At 35.1% G+C, this 24,865-nt stretch overlaps 1 protein-coding gene across 1 annotated transcript in view; it reads right to left on the bottom strand.

Moving 5' to 3' along the window:
- The window catches only part of NCAM2 (neural cell adhesion molecule 2), a 281,879-nt gene that overhangs the window by 109,825 nt on the left and 147,189 nt on the right, over positions 1–24,865 (bottom strand). The window contains exons 3-7 of the mRNA XM_069870620.1: positions 24,194–24,400; positions 21,242–21,385; positions 12,385–12,522; positions 7,259–7,376; positions 1,924–2,084 (exon numbers count right to left, since the gene is read on the bottom strand). Coding sequence (XP_069726721.1) covers positions 1,924–2,084; positions 7,259–7,376; positions 12,385–12,522; positions 21,242–21,385; positions 24,194–24,400 — 768 coding nt within the window. The remainder of the gene's footprint in view (positions 1–1,923; positions 2,085–7,258; positions 7,377–12,384; positions 12,523–21,241; positions 21,386–24,193; positions 24,401–24,865) is intronic.

The raw sequence follows: 24,865 nt of genomic DNA, 5'->3' as shown, positions 1-24,865 counted from the left end.
AGAAGCAGCACTGTGCTGCTGAACAGCCAGGTTCCCACCGCAACATGAATCCTGTGTGTTGTTCTTGCCTTGACATTTCACAAACAGGGGATTTTAACCAGAAAGATACAGCAATGCATGGTTCAGAGATTCATAATGGTTTCCACAGCAGGAAAAACTAAATAGACTGGAAACTCAAAGCTCAGAAAATAAACTAGTGAGACAGAAAACTACATTTGATGTAAAGAATATACAGGATTATTCTTAAGTTTTTGTTGTAAAATGAGAACTAAGAGCTAAAGAAATGAATAGGCTCCAAACTTAAAGATAAAAAATGATTTTTTTTTATTCAAGAAGGAATTCATTTAAGGCTTTTAGCACTTTAGGATGTCATGGAAACAAACAGGATGTGTAAGATCAAAATGGATTCAAACCCCTACCATTCCGTGATTCTGTGACTGAACAAACTCATGGCATCTAAGAAATCTTTTGGATTTAGTTTTCCAGGGAGTTCACAGAATAGCAGTTTTTAAAAGATGGGAGAACACGCACAGTAAACACTCAGCCTACCATGTCCTTTTCCCTATTCCTCGCACTGAACAGTTACCTTGCTTTAGGCAAAACCTATGTAACTTTAATTCATACTGAAAATTATTTGAATAACATGTGAAATTATTTCTGTTTGAAATTTCCCTAAACTTCTATCAAAACCGTCTTTTCTACTGCTTCTTTTTTTTTTTTTCCCCCAATTTTGGAAATACAATTGAATAAAATGTTTTGGGATGAAATTTAAAATTGCATTTCATCTTTTTCCTTTGAAAAGTAAGTAAGAAAAACTTTCAGGCACCTCAGAACAACAAAGCAGTACAATGATCAGGCAATCCATTTAGAGCACAGAACACTGGAGACAGCATGGAGGGTGATGAAGAATTTCCCAAACAAGAAAGACAGTGGAAGGCATACGGAAACAACTCACCCGTTCACCTGACACCATGGCTTCAGCCTCAGGCTCCCAGATCCCAAATGACAGTGTTATCCAAAGCAACAGTTTAGCTTTTCCAGTGCAGGTTACCAGGTTAGCCTCTCCCGTTAAAAGGGTTTCACTTTATATAAATTGCTATTAATTTTAACTGCAACTTAAAATTTACTTTCATTGCCCTAAGTATGTTCTTTAGCTATTCAAATATAAATGGTCTTTCCCTCAACTACAAGCTACAGTTAATGTAAAGAATCCCAACACACTCCTTTAGTGTAGGTTTTTCATAAGTAAGCTACAGTCTTGATCCTGCACAATGATTCCGAAGGAGGTTTTCTACAATCTCACACATGCCTACTCCCACTAGGGTATAGCTACATAAAACTTCAAAGAAATTGTCAGCTCTATGTAAAGGGGAGAATCATAAGCACAGTTAGGGTGGTAAAGCATAGAAAGAGAAATGAGTTTTCATGTTATTACTTTTATCCTTTGAAACTCAGATCAGCCAATACTGTTGTGACTGCATACACTTAAAAATCAAAATCAAAGAAGATAAATAAAAAAGTCAGGAATGCCTTTGCATGATGTGTTCTCATAAAAGAAATCACTGATTAGAAGACCAAATAACCTGTTTTCCTCTTTGAGAATGTTTTACTCTTTCTCCTCTTGGTTATCTTGGAAGCAGCCAACTTTTCAGGGAAAACTAGAGTGAATTAACAATGTAACACTCTGTTGTATTATATCTGAAGAGTAGAAAAGCAAATGACAAAGTTGGCCTTTGCAAAATTGAAATCAGGTGTAAAGGTTAAAGTAGTTAACAGGGAGGAAAAAGCTGTTAAATTATAGAGTGGTTTGCAGCATCAGTAAATACCTTACAGGAATACTGTTCCACTGAAAATTGTGAATTAGAACCTCAGTTCCCTACTGTTTAAATTTAAAAAGGATGGATCATACCATGTAATACTTACCAAAAACTTGAAGAAATGTCTGTTTTTTATCATTTCCTGCTTTGTTTCTAGCATTACAGATATAAGGACCAGCATCAATGTTTTTTATATCTCTTACTATTAATTCTGTATTGCTTCCTCTCAGCATATATTTTTCATTTTCTTCAATAAGTTTACCATTCCTAAAAAAAAATAAAAACAATGTATAAATCAACCAGTAGGCTCCAAAGTCTGAAACAATGTGCTGTGGAAGCATCAATATGTTGAAAATAATCTTTGAGGGAAAAGACTGCTATTACGCTGACCTCAAAAATGCATTAACACACATTTTAAAACTGTTCTGTAGGATCACAGTGTTTTTTTTGCATAAGAACATTCTCATTCTAGAAACAAGCAAAGTATTCTGAACTGCATTTGGATGTTCAAGACCCCAGCTTCACAATTTTATTTTCAAGTTCTAAAATATATGTGTTTAAAAATAATTCATCTTAATTATTAAATGTTCAATATTGACTCAATGTTAGAAAAATGCTTATGAATAGAAACTCTACCATATGGCTTACACTCAAGGAAGGATAGAAGCAAGTCAGTTATAGAAATACCTACTTGTGTGAAGAAACATTTAAAAGTGAATTTTTAAATTGTAACTGTTGTAATTCACATTACTAACTATGTACTAGGTTATAAAAAATATTTGAACTTATTTTAGAGCCTATTTACACATAAAGAACACTTCCAAATTATTTCCTCTCAGTTTTTATTGGCTAGCCACAAGTTAGTAAGCAGGCATGACTCCAGGTGTTAGAAAGAGTTCTGGACAGATGGCACAGAAATAATAAAACCTGTAAACAATTCTGAAGGCTGATCAAGGTTTGACTGGTCCATTTGAGCATTTTGGCATACACACAGTTATCAAAGCAGATTCTTTTAAAAAAGTGCAATTCTAGCTTTTTTTTTATTTCTTCCCGTTCTGCCTTGTTTGCTGTAGAATTCGTTTGATCTTGTTTCTGTTGAATCATCAACAGTCTGTTCTCATAAGCACTTGCACAAAAATTGCCTGATTTTCATAAGCAATGATAATCCTGAAATATTCTATTCAATATTGACTAATCTAGGACATCTAGTTTTGAGATTTGAGCAAGAATGATTTTCACTTTATTTTTACTCACATAATGCTGGTAACAACCTATATTTCATATTTTCTAAAATAATATTTTCCTGAAAAGTGATGACACTGCCTCTTTCATGGGGACATTAATATCTGTTATAGGATTTCCTGCACATATACAGCATGCATTTTAGTAACATTTTTGTAAAAACCTCTAGTCCACTTAGCTGTCGGCTTCAAGACATTATTGTGATACTCATTTATCTCCTTTCCAAAGCAAATAATAGAAATTGTTTTGCAGGATAGACAACTTCCTGCATAGGTTGTTTCACCAAAAAAATGTAGTGATTTCTGTTAGGAGACAAAAGTCTATATTCAAGGTCAAAAGTCGCTTCCAAAAGCCTGTTATCACAAACATCACTATATCTATGACAATTTCTAAGCAGAAATGAGATTATGAGCATTTCTCTGGAGTCTCTAGGGAACATGAGAGATTTGTATTGATGCTGATATCAAGGAACAGGAAAATATAAGTAACGCATTAAAAGCGGATTATTTCTTTTGTCAGATAATTCTAAGACCTGTTGGTGAAGATAAGGGGATTGATTCAGCTAAACTTTACTAGTGTATATTATCTCCACAGTTGTAAACAATCACTGTGTTTTCAGTATGACTATTCACATGAATAAAGATTTCCAATACCTGACATGTACATTTGGATATTTATATTTCAGTCCTGGCTAATTTAATTCTATGACTGTAATACTTCTCTGAAGGTAATACTTTACACTAATGTAATACCAGCTTCATCAGAGATGTCAGTTAAGTGATGAAAGAATTATATTCCCTCAGTAAGTGAAATATCAACAAAGTATATATGAATATTAAATACAGCAGCAACTAAACTTTGCTGACCTTCCTTATTGACTAGGTATTTCAAAATGACAAATTTGTAAGTGAACTAAAGCATTTTTTTGGAGAAAGACAGACACATTAGTTCAGATGCTATCATTTTAAATTGACAAAAACCTAAACATTTTTATCACTTGGAAATGAAAAGGATTGATATAAATAGTTAAAGCTTTAACATGCTAGACACTGTCCTAGAGTTTAAAGGTTGAAATGACTGTCTCATTCAGTGTCTTACTTACAGTCAACACACAGGTATATATACGCCACCTTAATAATACTGTCATTTAAAAACACAGCTGTGTTTCCTGCCCTAGCTGAAGTTGACTTGTTAAATCAGTTCATTGCAAACCCAAGCGGAAATAAGAGAAAAGAGAATCAAGACAATTTAAAAAAAAAAAAACTACTAAAACATCAGTAGATTTTAAGGAAGCTAGGACTACACAGCAATAGCTCCAAATTATGCAGGTATTACTAAAAAACCTTCAAGGAGCAGATGAGAGAACAACTGGTGTCAGAGCACATTTTAAAAGGCAAGAAAGGCACAAGAACACTGAACTGTGTATAAAACAGGTCCTTAATCTTAATGAGCCATCTGAACAGGTATGGATGTACTTTCTATACAATATAAAAAAAAAAAAAAATTCTCCAGCAGCATGGAGTAAAAATAATTCTTATCCTTTTTATCAGAGCTTTTCCTCAGCTCTCCAGAATGCTCCATATACTTCTGAATGCTTTACAAAGACACATTATTCTTTGTTATAATAGTTTGCATGTGTCTGGACTTTCCTTAGCATAGTTATGTTTTCAGAAAATAGACTTCTATTAAGTCACTTTATTACACCAGCCCATTTTACAAATGGTTAACCCGAGGCAAATGAAATAACTGAACTCACATAGATAAATGGTCCAGTTGGGAATAAAGCAGAACACATTATTGCTATAACTGGCTGTAACCATAGGTTATAATCCTTCTAAAATTAGCATTAACACTTAACCAAATCCAAGACATAATTCCACTTGTTTTTTGAATAAAAACCACATAAAACTGAGGTTAATATCAAGCCACATCCAACATTAAAAAACATACTAAACATGATGAAACTGGAAATACGACATCTTGGCCATTAACCCTGAAAAACAGATTCAATAATTATGTTCTCAATGGATGACATATTAATATCAGACACATCAGTTTTGATAGACTTTTCTGTCATCAACAATTCTTTCTAGATTTTGTGTTTATCTAGTTTTCCTATGCTCAGTCTAATTTCTAGAAAGAAAGAACTGGAAATATTCTAGAAAACTGAGGTCTTTATCTTAACTTATCTGCAAAATAAGTCCAAGGACAAAGAGAGGATACCACCAGTTTCTGAAACTATTAACTGGCTACCAATATGTGAATGAAAAGGGACATGAACTGTTCAGGACAGAGATTTTCAGAAATTTCATGCAGAAATTTAGTACTGGAATACAACTTAGAATCTAGTCTGCTTCCTCCAGAAAAATATAATTTAGGTACTTCCATAATTTTTTCCCTGTTTGCATACTATTAATAATATTCTGTTACTGAGACATAGGGCCTTTTCTACCTACCTATTTACAGACTCTCAAGATCAGCAAACAAAAAAGCAATAATATTTTCTACTGACAAGAATGTATAGACTAATAAGATAAAAAAAAGACAATGAAAGAAAAAAAACAAAACAAAGACAACAGGAAACGGAGGCCCATAAGCAAATGTTCTGCACTACGTGATAGTTTCTGAAATAGGAACTGAACAGAAGCTTCTTCAATTAAGATCCACTAAGCAGTACACAAGTTTGTGAAGCTTTTGTAAAATATTTAAAAATATATTTAATGAATCATTTCAAAAAAGTCAGTAGCCTCATGGGCTAGAAAATTAATGGAAAAATTTTCAGTAGACTCTGATCAGTAGACAGAGATAAGTGCCTCTCAAAGACACTTAGCCTGTGTACATACTTTCATATTTATCAAATATGAAAGAATCCTCACAACTGTAAACAGAGATATTAATAAAGCATGGAAATTAATTCTTAATTGTCTACAAGAAGACCATTTAGGATACTAGATTTCAGATAACTATTAAGAACTTGGCCAGGTAAGACATACATTGTAAAAAATTACTTACAGAACATTAAATAATCAAAATTTTGAATTCAGTATCAGTTCTTTAATTTGGGCTCTGTGTATTTTGTTTTTCTGTTTTTTTCCCCTCTTCATTAATTTTTTAATTCTAATACATTAAAGAATTAACTCTGCACTCTATTTATTTACATCTGTGATTCAAGTTACACAAGAGGAAAAATTAAATCTACGTTTGACTTATGGCATGTTAAGATAATGGTATCAGTCAGAGGAAGCTAATATTTGAAATAAATCTAACATTATTAAAGGGTCCAATGGAGATTAAGGATTGATGGAAATCCCATGTCCATTTTGAAATTGCAGCGGCCTTTTAATACACCTGAAATAATATAAGTAGATGCAAATTATTTAGGTGTAGAATAGAAATACGCACTGGTGTAGAACAGAAATGTGCACTGGTATGAGTAGTTTAAGATACTTTAAATTTCAGGATTGATGCATATCTTTGCTAAAATTGAAAAAATATACAGTACGTGGATATTTTAATTTCTACAAACATTACATGGTAAGTGTTGCCAAATTACATATCTATATTATGTTTATGCCATCGGTATCATCAAAAAACCCCATGTGAACTTTAAAAGCAGTTCCACTTTCAAAACATATTATATTTTACACTACATATTACATTACAGATTACACAAAATACAGCTGAAACTTATCAGTGAAACATTCCTATATCCTAGCCTCTTTCTGAGTCTCATGAAAATGGAGAGTTAGGGTTAGAATCTATTTTTACAGATGGGGAAAATGTTATTTTGTTATCAGTACTGCTGATCTATATTAGATATTAATTTATGCATAACTGCATATGTTTTTACTTGATGCATTTATGTGTAAAATTTGTTGCGAGATTTTTGCTTGTACTGTTATTGAGATACGAACTCATTTTGTCAGCTTTATTTATTTCCCCTCAAGGAAGCATGTCAATATTGCATTTTACTTTTCTACGCTTACCTCACTTGCTGGTAACCCAAGTGCAATCGAAAATATGAGTTCATTCACTTATTAATGCTGAATTTAGGTTTTGCAAGTTAGAACAGAAATGGACAGCAAATGCTCTTAAATTTCAGCAAATAAATTAAGGTTGCACAGATTAATGGACTGTGACAGAAAATTGCAGCACCTTAAAATTACGTGCTCTGATGTGCAGGCTGCAACTGAACTTACCTATACCAACTGATTTCAGGCGGAGGTGATCCGATGGCTCTGCAGAAAAAACTTATTGCCTCTCCTCGATCTGCAGTGGCATTGAAGGATTTCTGTAGCAGAATAATTGCAGGGGGAACTGAAAAATAAAACATTATATTACAGAAAAATATATTAGGTGCTACCAGAGAGATTTAAAACACAGGATACAATCTTCTGCTAATTTTGGAATTTATGGTTACACTTACATATCCAGTGACAATATGAATCACTTATTGGTATTTTCTTTTTGAATATGATATTTTTAATATTATCAGGACATTTATAACTTTTTTAGCAGTCTTTTCGGTAATTCTTTAATTTTCTTACAGAATATTTTCAAGTGACAGAAATTATATCTAGCATGTATAAGACACAATGGAGTTATGATTTGTACTAATTTAACTATCATCTCAAATGAAAATGTATCTCTAGGCTTTTTCATCTTTCATTCACTTATAAAGTTGACATACAACTATGTACTGATGTTAGACAGTGCTTTTTAAAACAGTTGTCAATATGTAGTGGTCTTGACCATGCACACGTAATTTGTTTTACTGAACACCTGCATATTTCCTGGCCAGGAGTACCACCAGCTTCAAAAGGTGAAATGTGATAGAAACCAATGGATAAAATCTGTTTCGGGAAATTTCATTGCAAAAACTGTAATTTTGTTCTGAGAGCAATAAATTTTATCTGCTCTTGATGGGATGAAGCTATTACTAAAATTTTAACAGTTCACAGAGAACGTCTACCTAACAGAAAAAGCAACTACAATGTTTAAGACAGAACAACTCACTGGCTGATTTTTAATATATTTATTTATATGACAATTTAAGACAGCTGTCCTAAATCTGTTTCTATTAACAGCCAAGCAAATAAACAATAAAAAACAATTTCATCAGACTGGAAGGAAGAGGATATGTAGAAAAGAAGGAATATCAGAGAAAGTGAGAGGAAAGGGAAAAGAAGATTAGAGCTTCACAAAATACAGATTTCTGCTAGCAAGTCCATCTTGTAATCAGAGTGACTCAGTTATCCTTTTTAGAGTTAACTTTCACTAGTGAAAAGAAGGAGAAACAGGTAATCCCTATGGATTTTCTTTTAGTCCGCCATAGGACTTCCACAGATTTTTCTCACAAACTGTTGAGAATCAATGTCTGTTGCTCTGCACCAAGTATCTTAGATTTAGAATTCTACTTCAGAAATGTTTCCAAGTTCTGAACCTTAAATATATGAAATTATTAAAAAATTATGTACTAGAATTATCAATGATTGGTAAGTAAATGTTGTTATGTACTTTTCACAATTCTCAATGGTGTTTTGAAATTTAAGCATCTCAAAGATCACTTTTTTCCCAGCTGAAATTGCATGGGCCATTAATCAGCATACAAACCTCTTCTATTGTGCAAAATCTTCCATGAAAAAGTGTCATTTATGAAATGTTATATAGCACCTAGCCATTTCACAGTGCATTCTTATGTCTAGACCTGAATTTATACTCAGTGACATGAGGATGTGAAACAATTCTTTGTCTGCAATAGCAGGTTCTTCACAACTCACAACTAGGAACGGCAGCACATTACTTAAGTACTTAAATATTCCAAGAGACACTTCAATGACAATGAAATGAAATATTTTTCTTTTCAAAAGTCAAATTTTATTTTTCTGATCAATTCTTTCTGCGAAGTGATCCATTTATATTTGGTTCTGTTCTTGATGTACGTAGGACAGGACTAAAGTGTGAATTTCTGTGACAGAACCCAGGATCTGAACCCTTCATTTCCGTAGAGACCTAAGCCTGGATCCAGCTGCACCTATACTACTTTTCTGAGGGTTGGTTTGGCAAGCAAGGGATCCCAGTCTAAGTTTCACAACTTGGTGAGAAGTGATTTTGTGAGTCTTCTATAATATTGGGATACAGATTGGATATAGAAATACCATGTCCCCAGGGCAATGAACCTCTAAATTTGTGGGCCAATAATCTAAGCAAACACATTTTAAAACTTTCTCTGCAAATTTAGTTTTTCTTCTTTTCCATAAGTTAGTAGAGAGAGGATTTTTGTTGCATTTCAGGGCCTTCACCATTAAACTATTCAGTACGGACTTGCAACACTAACCAGAACACTGAATATCAATTTCAAAACAGTCTCTTTTACAGCTAAAATTATACACATGTGACCTCCATCATAACTGCTGATATGATCCACTAGTTTGGACACTGGTATAGAGGAGAACATACCCTACTATGGTCTGATGGAAATGTCATCCATTTCGCCTATTCCTCTGTTATTTACATCTCTTTCAGACATAAATTAGCCAATGTTATTTCAACCAGCTTAGCATCCAGATGGATTGGAGAATGGAAGAAATATTTTCAAAATGCACACCATGGTCCTTATTAATTCCTTGTCTTCAAAATGAGAATATCTCTGCTACACTATCTTTATATGTAGTTATAAGAGCTCACTTATTACCCCAAGAATGAACTAAATTTATATCATGAATACAAACCAAGAAATTTCCTTTTTAATGTAAGAAACTTATAAGAAATTAATTCTAACTAGTCGTCTACTAAAAAGAAAAAAAAAATACAATAAGCTTAATGTCATCTGATTTTAGTTTCCTAGGAAGTCATTGTTAATAAGGAAAAAAAACAAACATTCCATACAGGTATCCGGGTTAAAAAGTTTAACACGTTTCCACTTAGCCAACATCACCTGCACATGCTGCTACATCAAATGTGAAAGTTTCTGCTACTTGGATACCTAAGTGTGGATACAGCCACCTAGCTTCAGGAAAAGAAAGAATGAGGTTTTGCAACATATTCTTAAATCATTCAGGGAGTGGCTTTTCACCATTTAATTCTGGTGGTTGTAAAGTCTAATTCTTCATTTTACAGTAATAGTTCTAGTGGTTGTTAATTTTTCTTGCTTCCACACAGCACAAGAAAACATTCTATAGGCAAGTATCACCCATAAGGACAGGGCTGACCCAGTCATGATCAAAATGGCTTGAGAGGGAACTTACCTCTTGTTTTGAAATATGGGGATCATAGGTTTCATCCTAGCTTTAATTTTCTCCTCCTCTTGAGCCTCCACTTAGCTATCTCTGAGAGACTAGTCTTCATCAGGTTGCTGTAAGGCTCACATGCTCTCAGCCATTCAAAATGCTTTTCCGCTCTCTCTGTCCTCACTTTTTAGTTGACAGAGAGGCAGAGAAACAGTACCAAATAAAGTACTTGTTCACATAAGAGGTGGTCTTAGTTAAAATCTTTGCCCTGAATTAGAGGATGTAGGGGCTAATGAGTTAAAGGCTAGCTAATAGTTTCTTTTTTTAGTTAAAACTTTGTAACTATTCTTGTAAAACGGAACCTGGGATTTCACACAGTTCTACCATGGCTTACATTGTGGAGTGAAGTATGCTTAAACATAGGAACAAATCCTATTTTAAAAAATACAAAAAAAAAAATCAACTCTTGCTATCTAACAGACAAGACTTTTAGAAAGCAATATGCTCATATACTGTTTGCAGTAGGGACACAACCCACATGGAGAATTCTGCTACTCTCCAAATAAATGAGCAAAATGACAACAGCAGCCCCTATATTCCTTTCAAATATACATTTCCACCAAAACCCCTAAATACATGTGTGAGAACAAAGACTGAAGCAGAAAGTAGTTCTTAATTGACACCAGTTTACATAAGCAACCGTGTTAGAATCACAACCCATTCTTCTCCCAACAATATGAACTGAAGTCTTGAGATAAGTGAGTGTTAGCTTTCTTGTCTCGAGTCATAGTAACTCTATGAAGAACCAAATTTGTGGATATAGCCATCAATAAAAGATGTGAAACCAGACCATAATTTGCAATCTGACTTCTTAGGCTAAATACAGCCTCACTCTCAGCTAAACCACATACAAATATCAGATGGATGTGAAAGGTGTTCAGAATGGAAGTTCATATACATGTACATAAATAGCAGCAGCAGAAAATCTCCTTCAGCATTTTAAATGCTATCAAATGCACTGTTGGGACTTTACATAACTAGAAGCCAACATAATGCAGCACCATAATGCACAGAGAGGACAGGAATTTGTTGCGGGTCTTCACAGTGCATAGGGCATGTACTATCTATCACAACATGTAGGAAAATCAGCTGTTTCCTTGCCAGTGTCTGTATACTATCTACAACAATCAAAAGAATTCTGCTTCAAAGATGGTAGCTTGACTATATGGATTAAATAATACCTGTGCCAGAAGCTGCTCTTTCTCCTGAAATTAACTGAGAATTTAACTTACATAATGACTTCTATAAACTGAGGTTTGCCAAGGATCATTCAAGGACAAAGCTTTTAAAACTCGGAACCTAATAGGTACGATGGAAGTAGTTTCACTGAAAAACTGACATTAAACAGAATGCATAGATAAAAAATGTCCTTTATGAACAGTGTCCTTTCCAGACAATATATGAAGAGATATTTATTTTTCAACAGGTCAATCCAGATTTTAAGAGAGAGATCGAGCTAAATGCTCCATCTTGTCTTAATCTGTTCATATTCCTTCTTACAGGTTTATTGCAAACTGATAAAAGATATAATGCCACTTTTCAGACAACTCATATATTTTACTCCTCATAAAATAAAATATTAAAAATCTATAAGTAGTACTGTTAATCTTAATAAAACGTATCTGTGACTCTTGGAACAGTTAACAAAATATGTTCAATGCAGTGAAGGTGAATAACTGAAAAATTGAGTGTGGGTTTTTAACAGTAAATGACAAAGCACTGAAAAATACACTGTGAACTGAACTACTACATTTTATAATCTGAAACTCAAGTCTTGCAGTGATTGTCAATGTTCCATGAATGATTAAAAACAATAATCCATTTTTTTACACTTTTGTACACTGATCTTATGAAACACAATGTATTCAATTTACAAAGTGTACTAGATTTTTAAAAAAAAATATTAAGCAATTACACAGATATGACAACTGTATTAACCAATTTAATCAGGATTTTTTTAGGGGCGGGTATATTTTAAAACAGGCTATGATAATCAAGTAAAGCAAGAAGTCAATTCTAAAACTTATACTCCTTACCATTCACAATAACAATTATGTCTCGAAAGTCAATTTCTCCTCTGGCTTCCACTCTTCCTTCACATCTGTATACTCCTTCATCACTTTTACTGATGTTAAGAACTTGGAGATTATTGTTTGCTAGTAAGGCAAATCGATCTAGAAAGGCAAGTAAGAGATTAAGTGTTATTAGTAAACCAAAACAATATGAAGAATCTTAAAGAATTGCATTTATATACTTTCTCTGAAAAATCAGAATGCTCATTGAGAAAACTTTAATCAATTTAAAGTAAAATACCAGCCAAGAAACACGGGGTTTTTTTATCAATCTAAAATACATTGATAATTCCTAAAATTCATTCTGGATTTTCTAATAACTTCCTACTTCAAGGAGTCATCAAACGTAAATTAAATTTATAAGTTATTGCAAAATGAGTGGAATGTTCATGAACTCCTACAAAGAATATCAAAAAGATTAAAGAGATGGAAAAGAGATAAATTGAGCAATTTATAATAAAATAGGTAAAAAAAACTTTCTTCCCCCTCTATCTAGATTAACAAACTGTCTTCGTGCTCATTTCATGGCACATTTCTCCCTACAGCCCCAGGAGAGAGGATGGTGAAGCAGATATTCACATGTCAGCCAATGGAACACCCCACCCTGGAGCAGGTTTATCCTGAACAACTGCAGCCCATGGGAAGGACTCACAGTAGAGCTGTTATGGACTGATCAAACCCCCTATTCCCTACCATTGTACTGTTTGGGGTGCAGGAGGCAGAGAAGTTGGCAATGAAAGAGTCAAGTTGAGCCTGAGAAAAGGGAGGGAGAAGGTGTTACTTTAATTTTGTTTTTGTGTTTCATCATTCAATTCTATTTAACTGGCAATAAATTCAATTACTTTTCCACAATTCAAATCCGTTTCTCATGTGCTGGTAATTGGTTAGTGACCTCCCTGTCTTTATCTCCACTCACAAGCTTTTAATCTCATTTTCTCCCCCCATCCTATTGAGGAAGATAAGTGAGAGAGTGGCTGGGTGGGTGCCTGGAAGCTGGCCAAGGTCAAACCACCATAACTAGTCAATATTAATGGACTGTCTTGAGGAGAATTACTTCCTCCACTTCATTGTATGTGGTTTTTGAAAAACCTGCATACTTATGATTTAGCTGTCTTTCTTGTTCTATTTTAATCAGTGTCATCCTTTCAATATTGGAGGTCATGAGATTTACTCACTTTCAGCCTTAACTAGCAACAAAGTGTCATTTTTCAATAGCTTTCATTTTTGATTCAGCTTGATTTTAAAGAATGCTATTTCCCACAGCTCAACACTGATATTCTAAAACAGTGTTAAACAACACTTGATAGAAAAGCTTTTATGTAGTTATACAGTTAAGAGTCTGTTCATATAACACACGTGCATACACATTTACAAATAAGAGTTTTTATGACAAATGGGTTCTGTTTCATTATCAAAAATCTATTGAGAAAAATGTAAAAATAAAATTTAATTATGCTTCACCTGATAGAGGTTTACAGGACATCAATGGCCTCAATATATTTACGCTAATTATGCCTGGTTTATTAAAGTCATGCTTGAACATTAATGCTATTTCACACACTACCACTTACAAATTCTATCATCTTTTTCTTTCTTGTCCCTACACAATTCTCAGAGAGCTGTGTTTCAAAATGTTTTGAAAAGGTGTGCTCTAGCTAAGTTATTCATTAACTATTGGTAACTTTTTATGTTGTTGTTGTTAAAAACATGCTAAATATTTAAAATGTAAGACAAACAAGAAGACTGCAGATCACCTTTATTTCTTGAAAAAGCTGAAAAAAAAAAAGACGGTTCATTTAGTAACGGGAAACAAAAACATAAGTGTTGGCTGGATATCTTCTCAGCTTTCATTGACGAATAATGTAATAGATAGAGCAGGAGATATCTCATGAGTAAATTAGGTATAGTTGAAGAATAAATGTTTTAGGTCTTTTTCCACCAGTAATACAGACAAAATTAATACAGGTTGTATTATAAGAAAACTTAAAAAATTGAACGTGAATCGAATGTGTAACTTTCTTTAGAAATCATTGTTCTCCATGTTTTATCCTTTGGTAAGCTTGTAAAAGAATAGTTCATGGTGCTTTAAAAATGCCACCAAATATACAATGATATTACTCTCATTCAGCGAGAATCAATTGTGCATAGACTAGCTGCATAAACAAATACACAGAAATCTTGACAGGCAAAGGCTAGATCTTGATGGATGCACATGTGCTATAGAACACTCAGGAGGTTCAAACAAGTAGAATAAACTGGTTATACCATCTGATAAACAGAGATAGTGTACACGGAGATAAAGCTCACTGGCCCATGGATATTGTAATAAGAATGTGTCCTATACTAAACTGAATACTGTTAGTAGATGCAGACAGTGACTTGGCACTACTCTTCTCCAACTCATCATGCTATTTTCTGGACAATCAACTTACTCAGCTTCAAACGCCTAATTTAGAAGGAAACTTATGCCAACCTTTCCCTTCAGTCAAATCAGATGCTAAGTGGTATGGATGGCAAAAGGAATTGCTTATGTCTTTTCAGTGGCCCATAATCAGAGCTTGAAGAATTTTTAGCTTATAGTTTGCAAATTTTACTGTATTCTAGGGTATGTACCAGGCTGTGACTCACAATGTCTAACAAAAATGTTAGGCACAGCTGTGCCTGTAACTGTAATACTAGGACATGACTAATGAGCTGTTGAACAAAAAATCAAACACTGAAGAGAAGACTCCTTCAACACAGTAATTTCTTAAGTTTACCAAACATAAGCACAGCATTTTAATCATCTAAAACCAACATCTTTCCACATCAGTTTGCACAAGTGTATTTAAGAAGTTTTCATGGTTTAGCCCCAACCAACAGCGAAGTATCATGCAGCCTCTCCCTCCCTCACTGCCCGGCCCTAGTGGGATGTAGAGGAAAATAAAGAAGTAAAGTAAAGCTTGTGGATTGAGATGAAGATAGTCTAACACGACACCAAAGGAGGAGATGATGATGATAAAAATACACAAAACAACTGATGCAAACTTCAATGCAATTTCTCATAACCCAACAACCCAATGACTGATTGTGCAGTCCATCCTGAGCAGCAGCTGTGGATCTGTGAGCTCTGCCCCAGCCAGCTTAGTGTTACATACTGAGCATGATGCTATGTGGTATTGAATACCTCTTCAGCCATATTAGATTAGCTGCCTGTCTATGCTTCTTTCAGCTTCTTGATACCTGTACACTTCAAAAACATGATTTCTTAGCAACAATTGAAAATATCAGTGTATTATTGATATTATTCTCATACTAATTGAAAAACACAGCAGCTACTGGGAAGAAAACTAACTCTACCCCACCCAAAACCAGGACATTATCCACCTTTTATTCTATACCATCTACATCATGCTCAGGACCCACACTTTCCAATACATTCTAATTAATTACCACACTTTTCCTGTCTTTTGATATATACACAAGGGTATCGTTCCCTTAGTCTATTGGGGAATTATATTGTCCATTGAGTTAATTTAGTCACTGACTTTGGGTTCCTTCTGTCATAACAGTCTTCCAGGGCAAAAGCGATCGTGTGTGGTGTTCAATTGTTGCATGCTGCATCTGGAGCTCACATCTGGTGCATCTGGCATAGACCATGTCCAGGATTCTGTGAGCTGAAGTTGTTGATTTCAAGGAAATTGCTGCTCGTCAGTTGCTGAAATCAGTTCTGGTTCCATCACCGCTGCATTTTGACCAGTTTCATCAAAGTTCATTTTTCATTAATACAGGTGTTCCATACTGTACTACAGCTGATATGGTGTGTAGCAATTATAGAAGTGATGACATACAGGATTATGTAGTAATTAACATACAGTTCAACCACTGGCTATTCTCACTCCAAATAAAATCATCTTGAGGCACACATCGGAATTCTCCATCCTCTCACATCACCCACCAAGTGCACCTACATATCTCAGCATAAGCAATCTCGGATGAATTTGCCTTTGCCCAAGGCAGGAATAACCCAGACTGACTTCCCCAGCGTATTTTTTATGGGTACTAGAGGGACTTTATCCCCTTCTACAGTACGTAGAAGTTTTGATTGGCAGGGTCAGTTCCATTGGTGGATGGATCATCTAGTGTTAACTAACCAGGTAGCTTTTGCTAAATGTGCATCCTGATAATTGACTCTCTCAGCACTCATTGCTTTCAATGTAGTTTTTAACTGTCCATTGTACCATTCAATTTTCCTGGAGGCTGGTGCATGACAATAGGGGATGTGATATATCCACTCAATAGCATACTTTTTAGCCCAGATGTCTCTGAGACTGTTTCAGCAATGAGTCCCATTGTCTGAACAGTTCTCTTTGGGGTGCCATGTCACCATAAAACTTGCTTTTCAAGGCTCAGGATAGTGTCCTGGCATGGGGCACAGGATATGTTTCCAGACTTCCAGTGGCTGCTTCCACCATTGTTAGCATATGGAGCTTGCCTGGGGGGTTTCTGGGAGTGTCATATAAGCAATTTGCCAGGCCTCCCCAGATTTATATTTCAGCCATTGTCCTCCTTACCAGCAAGGTTTTAACCACTTGACTTGATGAACTGCAGTGCATGTTTCACATTCATGAATCAACTGTGCAACAATGTCCATGATCAAGTCCATCCCGCAGTCAGAAGCCCGTTTATATATTGTATCTCTTCCTTTATGATCTGAGGCAGCATGGGCCCACCAAGCTATATATAGTTCACCCCTATGTTCCCAGCCCAAATCCACCTTTGCCTCTTCAGTCTTAGCAGCCTGATCCGCCTGGCGTTTGTTTTGATGTTTTTCAGTGGCCTGATTCTTGGGTAGATAAGCATGTACATGATGTACTTTTTCAAACAGACTCTCTAGCTGGGCAGTAATTTCTTGCAACAATGGGACAACCCAGATGGGTTTGTCTCTCTGCTGCCAGTCGCTCTGCTTCAATTGCTTTAACTATCCCCAAAGTGGATTTGCTATCATCCACATGTCAGCATAAAGTGCTGTCCATTTCTCTTGATCAGCAATATCTGAAGCCAGCTGAATGGCTTTCACCTCTGGAAACTGACTTGATTCAGCTTGTCCTTCAGCAGCTTCTTAAACTTGTCATGTAGGACTCAGCACAGCAGCTTTCCAGCTTTGATGTTCTGCTACAACGTGACAGGACCCATAAGTGAACAGGTCATATTGTTTCTAATTTTCTGATAGTTTATGAGGTGATGGGACTTCTTCACCATTCATTACCTCCTCCTCTGGCAAAATTCCACGATCTTTGCCTTCTGGACACTCCATGATCACTTCCAAGATTCCTGGGCAACAGGGATTTCCTAGTTGAGCTCGTTGTGTCCATTGGTGTGACCTATTTACTCCATGTAGCTTCAGTTGCACAGTATGATAAGAGAATCCTCCCTTTGAACATCCAGCCCACCACTGGCAATTGGAGTGTCAAAAGGAGCTGTGCTTCAGTGCCTATGACTTCTGAAGCAGCTCAAGCTCCTTCATATGCTGCTGATACCTCTTTTTTAGATACAGATCCTCTGTACTGTCAACTCCAAAACCCTAAGAGTCAATTTCAAGTCTCTTCTGGTGCTTTCCCCCAGAGACTCCAGGTAGGGCCATTCTCCCTGGCTGAGGTGTAGGGCACATTTTTTAACACCTTGTCCTGCGTGGACCAGCCCAAGGGCTAATGTGTGAACAACCTCTTGTTTAATTCCTTCAAAGGCTTGTTGTTGCTCAGGGCCCCATTAGAAATCATTTTGCTTTCAGGTCACTTGATAAAGAGGGCTTACAATCAGACTGTAATTTGGAATATGCGTTCTCCATAAATCCGCAACGCCTAAGACGGTTTGTGTGCTTGTGTTTTGGTTTTGCTAGCCAGCGGAGATGTAGTTGTTATTTTGTTGATCACCTCCAATGGGATCTTAGAATGCTCATCTTGCCATCTGAGTCCTAAAAACTGGATCTCCTGTGCAGGTCCTTTGACCTTACTATGTTTTATGGTAAAACCAGCTTTCAGAAGGATTCGGACTATATTCTTCCCTTTCTCAAAACATTATTCTGCTGTGTTATTCCATATGACAATGTCATCAATGTATTGCAGGTGTTCTGGAGCTTCACACTTTACCATTGCAAAGATCGGTTGATAGCAAATGGTAGTGCTGTTTCCACCCCTGAGGCAGTCAATACCAGGTGGAAAAGTAGTGTGGCCTGCTCTCTGATGCCAAAGGCATTGAGAAAAATGCATTAGCAACATCCGCTGTGGGATACCATTTGGCTGCCTTTTACTCCAGTTAGTACTGAAGTTCTAGCATGTCTGACATGGCTGCGCTCATCAGCAGCACGACTTCATTGCAGCCACAATAGTTTACTGTTAGTCTCCACTCTCCATTAGACTATTGCACTGGCCCTATAGGACTCTTGAAGGGTGATAGGACTTTGCTGATTACTCCTTGGCTCTCCAGTTGACAAATCAGCTCATGTACGCGGATCAGGGAATCTAAATTGGTGTAATATAGCCCCCGGCACACCACTGCGGTCATTATCAGCACCTGCTGTTCTTCAACTCTCAGCTGCCCCATGCTGGGTGCCAAAAAGGACTGTCATGGTTTAGCCCCAGCTGGCAGCTAAGTATCACACAGATGCTCATTCAATCCCCACCCTGCCCTGATGAGACTGGGAGGGGAAGCAGTAAGTATATAACACTTACAGGCTGAGATAAAGAGAGTTTAATGGGTCAATGAAGGAAGAGACAATATTACTAATAATACTGCTAATAATAAAGAATATACAAAACAAGTGATGCACAATTCAATGCAATTTCTCGCAACCCAATGACTGATTTTTCAGCCCATCCCAAGCAGCAATCACAGATTCATGAACTCTGGCCTGTCGGCCAACTTATTATTTATATACTAAGAATGACATTATACAGTGTATCAAATATCTCTTTGTCCATTTTAGGTTAGCTGCCTAGCTATGCTTCTCCCAGCTTCTTGTGCACTTGTTCACTAGCAGATCATGGGAAACTTAAAATGTCCTTGATTTCCTAGCAACACCTGAAAACATTAGTGCATTATCAATGTTATTCTCATACTAAATCCAAAGTACAGTAGCTACTGGGAAGAAAATTTACTCTATCCCAGCTGAAACCAGGACAAAAGTCTACTTTGGCTCTGCAGAATAATAGCACCACTTTTTCCACTACTGTAATTAGAACTGTGAAAACTACTGAATTGAATTGGGAAAGCTAGTTCTCAAAGACACTGCTACACCAAGGAAGAAGTAGAACTGGCTTCCACAGCCTATCCAATATGATCTAGAAGTTAGTCAGGCTCATTTGAAGCCTCTCTTATCTAGTCCTTTAGAACAAGAGGGAACACTTTTTTATGGACCACACCAATCATAAGACATCATGCATTTCCCCAGAACTGTATCTAATGGATATTCAAAAAGTAAATTCTAATAGTTTTCTGGAACCTTTTATCATATATAAATTGTGGCCTTGAAGAGAATAGTCTTGCATATTAAAAATATCCATGCAGGGAAAAAAATCAACCCTAATAGAATTACCTAATTAAGAAGGTATAACAATAAAATATATCAAAGTATACAGGAAACACGAAGGATGTGCAAGTCCTCAGTCCCCCCAGCTGTATAGAAGTTAGACTTTTCTATGTGAGTTATAACTACATACAACACGTATGCTATATTTATAGGAAAAATTGCTAATCTGATAGTGGAATTCTGACATACGTTAATGATTTGAGCAGTGACAGAATAAGACATGCGTATCTATACTGACAGTGGGTAATTTGTATGTAGTATATTTGTATTAACTGTAGCAGCTTATCTTCTAAGGTTAACTCAAAAAATAAACCAATATACAAATGTCCGTACATAAAATGTCTATATTTGCTTTAAGCACTATAGAATGCATTGTATTTAATGTCTTTTGAAGTCCCAGAATTATGCAAAACACAGAGCAAATCACTTACAACTCCAGATAAGATCTGATTAATGAAAAAAATCCCATACACTTTTATAGATAGTAAAATGTCTTTGACTCCCATACAATGGAATTATAAGTTGTAAAATTCTGGTCTTGACAATAATAGAAAAATTCCCAGAACATTATCAGAAAATTATGCTTTATATATTTCTGTATTAAACCTTAAACATACAACCTAAGACCAGAAAGACTTCTGGAGTTCACTGTTCATGGAGTTTTGGGTTTGGTTTTTTTTGTTTTGATTTTTTCTTAACAGAAGAATGGGTAGCGACTCCCAGAGTTTCTTACTCACAGCTTTGTTTTCAGAACTCAAAAGAGACTAGAAGTCTTAGAATGATCTAGCAATAGAACAGATAAAATACTGGGAACATAAAGAAACTAATTCAGAATTGTGAAAGGCTATTTCACCTACAGCTATTTCAGTTTTAGTTCTACTACACAGCAAAAATCTTTAAATTTTCACTTTTAATTTTGTGCACAGGCTTTTGTGGGGGAAGAAAGCAGTCTTCCATTCAAATAGAATATACAAATATAGATACTAGTAACTACCAAAGGAAGTCCCAGTAATCTTTTGGGTATTTGGACCCTCATGGTGCATCTAGACAAAATTCCCAACTGGAAAAAAATCATACATGAATGAAAATCATTGCATGTAGATTCTTCATAGACCACAGAATCTGGTTAAGTTCTCCTTAGGCTGATGGGCTAATCAAAATCTATCCTCCAATCTAATGTGATTAGTCTTCTTTTCCAATAATACTTTAATATTAATTAGAATGCATAACTTAAAGAGTTCTCGAAATACTAACTGTCAGCAATAGCTGTGACTTCCTCATTCCGATACAACCAGCTGACAATGGGAGCAGGTGAACTAGTAACACGGCAAACAACTTCTGCATCTTCTCCCTGTCTGAACTCTTGTGGAGATATTACGTCTTGGAAAGTGAGCTTTTCTGAAAAGGAAGAAAACAGAATATAGTAAGAATCTTCTAGTTCACTAAGCGTTAAAATTATATGTAACACTAAATCATACAACGATGACTATTAAGACTTCTCATTGTGATAATACAGAATTATTTCCATAATATAAGTTTCCAAGAAAAGCCTCAAATGATTTTGAACATATGCCTTCCACTTTATCTGTACAAAATATTTTAAAATCATTTTGCATTAGGAAATTCTTTGTTAAATTTATATAAACTAAGCATGTTTTATAAATATATTTTTCATTGTTTTCAATGTTTCAGAGCCCATTTTTGAAACTTTAGTTTTTTACAGATTTATATATTCAGGTTAATAGTCTACTTCCTCTATGGTGTGTTTTCTTCCTCACAATATTATTAAATTAGAACCTCATGTTTTTATTCCATCAAAACCACGAAAATTATTTGCAAAAGTCTTATTAAAAAGGTGGAACTTTAGCTTCACTGTCTGTGAAACCTATCAGCTGAAGAAATCTTAAAAGCCACTGAACAAGATTTTCTGAGGCCTGATGAGGCTTTTAAATATTACCATCCCAAATAACCAAACTTGATATTTAATTTTATTAGTGAGTTGAATAAGTTTAGTATTACTAGCATTTAGTGTTAGAAGTCCAACATGGCATTAGTCCATGATCTCATACAATATTTAATGGAGAAACGGAATGCCTGCCAAAAAATTCTGGAAGATCTTCCTGTGCATGGAAGAAACAAACTGACCTATGTTCTCTAGGATCAAGGACTACCAATTACCTTGTGGAGGACACTTTGAAGAACATGAGTCAGAGATGCAACTCCATTTCCACCCTTTTGCATTAATACAAGTGTAGGCTCCGATAATCCATTCAGTTCCCACAGCAGAGGAAGCACAATTCTGTTATATACATCTCTTGTATAATTTTACAAAGCATTTGTATGAAATGTTTGAAGTATTTGACCATATGTAATTCAAAAGAAAACCTCACACAGACACCCGTGAGTACTGAACCAGACACTAGGAATACAGAGTATCTTGTTTTTCTTTACAATACATAACAAATACAAATAATGTATGTGTCCATTCTCACAAGCCCTCACATTTTTTGTGTAGGTCCTCGGGTTTATCTAACTTCAGAATTATTGTAATTACCACATGCAAGCAACACAAAAGATCTTAACCCTACTCAGCAATTTGTTAATAGTGATATGTTGTGTTGATACAAATGAATTCTACAAAACATGAAATCCTTCTAAGTGCAAGCTTTCAAGCAATCATGGAATCTGTTGTAGCCATTTTAATGGTTGTTTTATCAATATTTTTTAAAATATATCCTTTGTTATCTATATTTATCTATACCTTTCAGAAGCTATGCTTTATGATTCTCCCCTTTTTTTGTCTCATTGCAGTTTCTTAGATCTCAGTCCATCCACAAACATTTTTTAATGAATATTAAAAGAAAAAACCTACTCTCCAAAAATATGAGAGAATACTCAGCTGAAAGGCTGCTAGCATAAGTACCACTCTCACCAACAAAGACCTTGCTTTTAAGGGAAATGAAAAAAATATTATAGATATATCCATGTAGGATTTAGATATTATTCACAGTTGATTGGGATAAATAGAGTATTGTATTAATAATATAATAAGAACAGGCGTTGGAAATTAATCTTTATGACAACTATAAGAATACTGTTTAGATGTCCCATGTATAGCCCCAGTCCAGCTGAATGAACAGATTGTGTAAGAAATGTCAGAACACAGGTACTAGAGTTTTATGACTGGAGGAGGAACATGACCTGTTGAAGCATCACTTCAGAAGGACAACTGAAACAAGACAGTCGAGATGCATTATCAAGGTGGACTTTTGTGGACTTTCCAGTTAATGAAGAATGAAGAACTAGGAGAACATGGAAAAACACCTATTGTATAACACTATATAAATACCTAATGATTTTCTGTGTGCCTTTGCCATTCACTAAGGTGATGGCTCAACTCTGAGTTGTAAATAAAGCAAACCTAGAGTAACCCCCCACTGTCTAGTGAAAATCCTTTAACATTTGCCTTACAGCTTCACAGTGTACTTGTCTACTGTATTGCTTTTAGGCATTTTTCATTGATCTAAAGAACATAGCACAATGTAAATTTATTTAACTAAACACAAAAAACCCAACTCTCAGATAATCTCTTACTGCAACAGAATATATTTACATTCCAAATATACTACTCAATTAGTTGTTTTTAATTGGTTGTTTATCATAACAAGCTTCAATGTTTTGTGGCAAAATTCCATTGTAAGGGCAAGAATACAAAAATACTACTAATAAAAAAATTAGTAAAAATACTAATATAAATACTAATACTAATAAAAAAATAAATAATTCAGTATTAACTCTACTTTTTAAAAGATGATATATATTGCACTTCCTGCACTTGTATTTGTACATATATATTTCTATATATATGTATATATTATGTATATGTTTGTAATAGGTCATAGCTATATTTGTAGTAAGAATTAGGCTGAAATAATGATTTTTCATATTTCTTCCTTTCCATGAGGGGCACACAGCGTACCTTTAAAAAACAGCATTCTAAGATAAAAACGAAAACTGATCTACAATATCACATCCATTTCATGTAAGCCTTCATCATAGTATCTATTAACTGAACTGTAAGAGATGCAATTATTTGGAAGATAAGATTCAAAGCCTGCAAAGATATTTTGATAGGATTTACTTTCTCAATTACAGTGACTTTTAAAACATAGTCATTCATCTGTTAATTGATAATATCTTACTTACGATAAATTTCCAAAACAACAGTAGCTTCTTGAGTTTGTCCTTTAGCATCTGTTGCTTGACACCGATATATGCCAGCATCTTCTATATCCGCATTATAAATGGTTAGACGTGATCGATTACTTTCTTTCTGAACAACCACTCTTTGACTAGAAACAATCTTCTCTCCTTGTGGATTGTACCAATCTATGTTGTCAGGCTCACCAATAGCTAAAAAAAAAAAATAATCCAACATTAGAAGATATTACACGACATGTGTTTAAACAATGCACAAAGAAAAGGTAAAACCACAGGCACATGTATGACTGTTCAGACAGGATAATTAGTAGTTCAAGATTCAAGAGGGGAAAAATAAACACAGAAAGGTATAAAGTCTCAAAAGAAAGAAACAGGCTGTTCTGCAGTTGCTGGATCAACAGGTCCAGACATAAGTCAGTTGTCTTGTCAGTGTAATCAGGCTATGCGTCATTGTCAGTGGAAGATGGGAAATAAGTAACATCAAGGATTCACATCAGGCAACAGCAAATGCAAACCCTTCTCATCCTGACAGAGGCAGACATCTGCCTCACCAGAAAAGACTCATTGGGTGCCTCAGTTGGAGAAGATACTAAAGCTTAGCCTAGTAGCTTATATAATTCCTTATTTTAGACAAGTGAAATTACTTTAATTTAGGAA

Source organism: Phaenicophaeus curvirostris, chromosome 1, assembly GCF_032191515.1.
Source record: "Phaenicophaeus curvirostris isolate KB17595 chromosome 1, BPBGC_Pcur_1.0, whole genome shotgun sequence".
NCBI classification, from domain to species: Eukaryota; Metazoa; Chordata; class Aves; order Cuculiformes; family Cuculidae; genus Phaenicophaeus; species Phaenicophaeus curvirostris.
Note: the sequence above shows the minus strand (reverse complement) of the source record. Positions and strands in the feature narration are given on the sequence as shown.